Source organism: Poecilia reticulata, unplaced genomic scaffold (assembly GCF_000633615.1).
Source record: "Poecilia reticulata strain Guanapo unplaced genomic scaffold, Guppy_female_1.0+MT scaffold_290, whole genome shotgun sequence".
NCBI classification, from domain to species: Eukaryota; Metazoa; Chordata; class Actinopteri; order Cyprinodontiformes; family Poeciliidae; genus Poecilia; species Poecilia reticulata.
The window spans coordinates 88,483-92,561 of NW_007615067.1; the positions used below are offsets into that span (position 1 = coordinate 88,483).

The 4,079-nt window shown below is 50.3% G+C and overlaps 1 protein-coding gene across 1 annotated transcript in view; it reads right to left on the reverse strand.

The window, feature by feature from the left end:
* Positions 1 to 756: 756 nt before the first annotated feature.
* The window catches only part of dnajc1 (DnaJ (Hsp40) homolog, subfamily C, member 1), a 5,052-nt gene continuing 1,729 nt past the window's right edge, over positions 757 to 4,079 (reverse strand). The window contains exons 2-8 of the mRNA XM_008403085.2: positions 2,670 to 2,771; positions 2,546 to 2,592; positions 2,315 to 2,480; positions 1,972 to 2,124; positions 1,765 to 1,813; positions 1,276 to 1,655; positions 757 to 1,206 (exon numbers count right to left, since the gene is read on the reverse strand). Of these exons, the coding sequence (XP_008401307.1) occupies positions 1,138 to 1,206; positions 1,276 to 1,655; positions 1,765 to 1,813; positions 1,972 to 2,124; positions 2,315 to 2,480; positions 2,546 to 2,592; positions 2,670 to 2,771 (966 nt within the window). The 3' untranslated portion in view covers positions 757 to 1,137. The remainder of the gene's footprint in view (positions 1,207 to 1,275; positions 1,656 to 1,764; positions 1,814 to 1,971; positions 2,125 to 2,314; positions 2,481 to 2,545; positions 2,593 to 2,669; positions 2,772 to 4,079) is intronic.

The following is a 4,079-nucleotide window of genomic DNA, read 5'->3' on the forward strand; positions in this document are numbered from 1 at the left end:
GACAGAAAGGGACAGAAAGGTGTTTTACTCGGAGCAGCTTCCTCTTCCTCTTCAGCTTCCTGCTTCGTCTGCCGATAGTCCTCGTAGTACAGCTTCACCTCCTGGAACAGAGACCGGGTTTGAGACCACAACCTGGACCAGAACCAGAGTGAGGTCTGATGAAGACCATGATGGTCCTAAGACCTGGACTCAAGCTAGGTTCTGGTCCGGTCCGGTCCGGTCCCCTACCTGTACGGTCTGCGGCAGGTTCTTGAGGGCCAGGTAGAGCCAGATGCTGAGCTTCAGAGGGAGGATGTCCTGCCACTGCGGTCGCTCATGACTCCTGCAGCAGCAACGCAGCAACATCAGAGGGAAGCAGGGAAACTGGCGCAGGTGATGTCACAGCCGTACCTGTCGGAGCGGTCCTGACCGACACACCTGAGCTCCTCGGTGGGTCTGGAGCTCAGCTTCTTCTTCTTCTCCTTTTTTTTCCGACTGAGCAGCTCATCCTGAAAATGTCACATGACATGCTCTGCTCTGATTGGCTNCTCCATGACCTCTGACCCGCTCCATGACCTCTGACCCGCTCCATGACCTCTGACCCTCTCCATGACCTCTGACCCTCTCCATGACCTCTGACCCGCTTTATGAGGCGTCTCCGTGTTCATGTCTATGGGTGGCGCTAAATGCACCTTACATTGGCTGCCATCCGCCAATAAAACACAGAAGAAGAAGAAAAACGGGAAAGTGCGAGATTGTCTGTGGTTTTATATCTGGTTACATTTTTATAGCAAAGTTTATTTTTACTTAACGAACATATTTCCAACAGTAACAGATTCATGATCCATGTTTTCCTTCTCTGACGACCTGAAGTTCAGAACCGAACCGTGTCCAGAACCGTGTCCAGAACTGGGTCCAGAACTGGGTTCAACATACAGACAGCAAAGCTGATGACTGAATGTTTATTTGGAAACAAACAATAAAAACTGAAGGGAACAATAAATACTGAGTATTGATTATTGATTGGCAACATGCTGAACATGTAAGGCACATGAGGTCAGCTGACCTTCTGGCACCGGCACACCTGGGCAGGTGAGCCAGGAACCTTTAGGCCAATCATCTGGCAGCAGCAGCAGGAAGGGGCGGAGCCAGAGCTCATCAGCTCTTCAGCTGCTTCCTCTTCTTCACCAGTTCAGCCAGCATCTTACACCGGGTCACGCAGTCCTCCTGGAACCAGAACAGACGGAACCGGGTCAGAACCAGAACACAGAGGGAACCAGAACCGGGTTGCCTCACCTTGGTCTTTCCGGGGACCACCTTGGCGATCCGGTCCCAGCGTTCTGCGGTTCCGCGAGGGAACTGCTGCAGGGCCAGTTCTAGCAGCTTCTGCTGGTTCTGCGTCCAGACGGCCATGTTCTCCTGAAGCTCCGCCTCCTCCTGTTCCTCCACCGCCGCCGCCGGGTCAAAGTCCTTCTGCCGCCGGCCGCGGACCTTCCCCTCCCAACCATCCGCAAAGGAACTCTTCTTGTTCCTCCTTCGGAGCACCGGAGCAGCTTCCTCCTCCTCCTCTTCCTCCTCTTCACTGACCCCGCCCACTCTCTGAGTGATTATGTCATCCACAGGAAATGACCTCACAGGAAATGGAGGAGACTTTAAATCTGAGAGTTTGACGAGAGCTGGAACATGAGAGAACAGAAGTTCCATCAGAGTTCTGCTGGGTGGAACCAGATGAGAAGAACAGAACCTGAAACTGTCTCAGTTGGACCCAAAACAGAACCGAGGTACCTGAGGTTTGATTCACATTGTCTTTCATCTGTTTGACTTTGGTCGTCACCTGCAGTAGGAAACACGATTCAGGTCAGCAAAACATGTAGAATCGAATCCACCACAAATGGACTTGGACCGGAACCCATACTGGTCCAGGGGAACCGAGACCGGGTTCCCCTGGACCCTGAGACCAGTGATTTCTTCTGGAAACAGCTTCAGACTCACAGTGGGAACAGAGCGTCCAAGTTCCTGGGCAATCTTCTCCCATCGGCCCGGAGTTCCTCCAGGGAATTTCACCATCAACCTGCTGAGGAGGCTCAGGTCGTCCTCTGTCCACCCGGACTCCTGGAGAGTAAAGAGGATATGCACNGCTCTGCTCTGATTGGCTGTCTGAGCTCTGCTCTGATTGGCTGTCTGAGCTCTGCTCTGATTGGCTGTCTGAGTTCTTCTCTGATTGGCTGTCTGAGTTCTTCTCTGATTGGCTGTCTGAGCGCTGCTCTGCTCTGATTGGCTGTCTGAGCTCTGCTCTGATTGGCTGTCTGAGCTCTGCTCTGATTGGCTGTCTCACCAGCTGCTTTTCCAGGTAGATGGACCAGATGACGGCGTAGTGTCCCACAGTGAGGATGAGGAAGAGCAGGAAGCCCAGCTCGGCGTTGCTCATCTTCCTCACGCGGCGGTAGTAGAAGACGGGCTGCCGCCAGTCGGGGAGGCCGTTCTCCAGGATGTCATCGTACCTGCAGAGACACACCTGGTGACCTGCTGACCTCCAGGGAGGACGGGCATCCCTCGGCCGTCTCACCTTCGCCGTCTATCCTCGTCCTTCAAAACTTCGTAGATGGCCACCAGCTGAGGACGGACAAGGAGGACCATGAGGTTCTGGTTCTGGAGGTCGGGTCCACCCACCTGTCTGAGCTGCGTCTCACCTGTCTGAACTGCGTCTCTGCATTTTCATCTCTGTTCTTGTCAGGATGGAGAGTCAGAGACAGGCGACGGTACGCCTTCTTTATGTCTGCTGCCGCCGCGTCCTGCAGGGGGACAGGAGAGGGACGATGAGGGCTGATCTACTGGGTGTAGCTCTACGCTCTGGCTGACTTGAGCTCCATCAGGGTTTGTCTAGTCGCTGTGGCCAGAGGCTAAACTAAAGCCTCCAGAAATTCAAAATGGAGCTCATGAGATGCACATGGCCCACATTTCCAGCCATGATCAGTTTGACATGAATTTAGATGTGAATAAACTCTGATGGTTAAAGATGCTTCCACGATGACGTCATTTCCGGTGGAAAGGAAACGACGGCAGCTTTGGAAGAAGTCGAGTCAGCAGGAATATTTAGCAGTTTTTATTGTTTTAGAACATTATTAAGATACGCAGCGAGCTGCTGACCTCAACACCTGGAATAAAACGATTAACGTCGTTTTCTTCTGCGATGCTAACAAAGCTAACAAGATAGAAACTCACCGCCTTGTTGGACGACGGAACCAAAACTGAAAACATCTAAAAACATATTTCTATGTAAATCAGCCAAGTCGGACCTTTTGGCAGAGATGAGCTGTTCAGTAGTGACTCGATTCTTTTGAACGGTTCTCTGAACGGCTGGACTGTTTTTCAAACTTAGCTCTGCTCACAGCTGCTGCTTCATTTCTTTCCAATTATTTAATTTGGAATAAAACAACAGATTAAAACAACTGACAGAAATGGGTGAATAATTTTAATATTCCAGGAGAGGATTTTTGTTTTATATTTTGATTGGAACAAATTAATTCTGTCCCCCATTTATTCTTTATTTTACATTAATTTTAGCATCACTAACTGAACTTTCTGAAACATTTAACAGAAGCTTTGTTACGGTTTATTTCAACCTATTATTTTTGTCAGTTTCTTTATAATTCATCTTCCCCGACCTTGTTATTCAATGTTTGACCAGCTGGTGGCGCTGCACTGCTGCAGAGTACAGCCACCAGCGCTGTAATTCAGAACAGATCTAGTCATAGATCTATAGTTATAGATCTAGAGTCAATGCACAGCTTCAGTTATTACAACTAAAACCAGCGATCAGCCAAAACCTGGGGCCTCTGACCTCTGACCTGAACCTTCAGAGCCACACACAGACGGTCACAAAGTCGGCCTTCTGTCCCCTGAAGAATGTCCAGGATCAGAACTGATGACTCAGAACAGAGAAACTCATCCAGGATTTTAAACACATTGATTCCTGCAGCAGCGAATCAACCGTCCAGATGCAGCTGATCCAGAAGCTGCTGCTGTTCTGACCAGAACCAGGAGGATGGAGACATGACACCAGATCTACACCACCCAGATCTACACCACCCAGATCTACA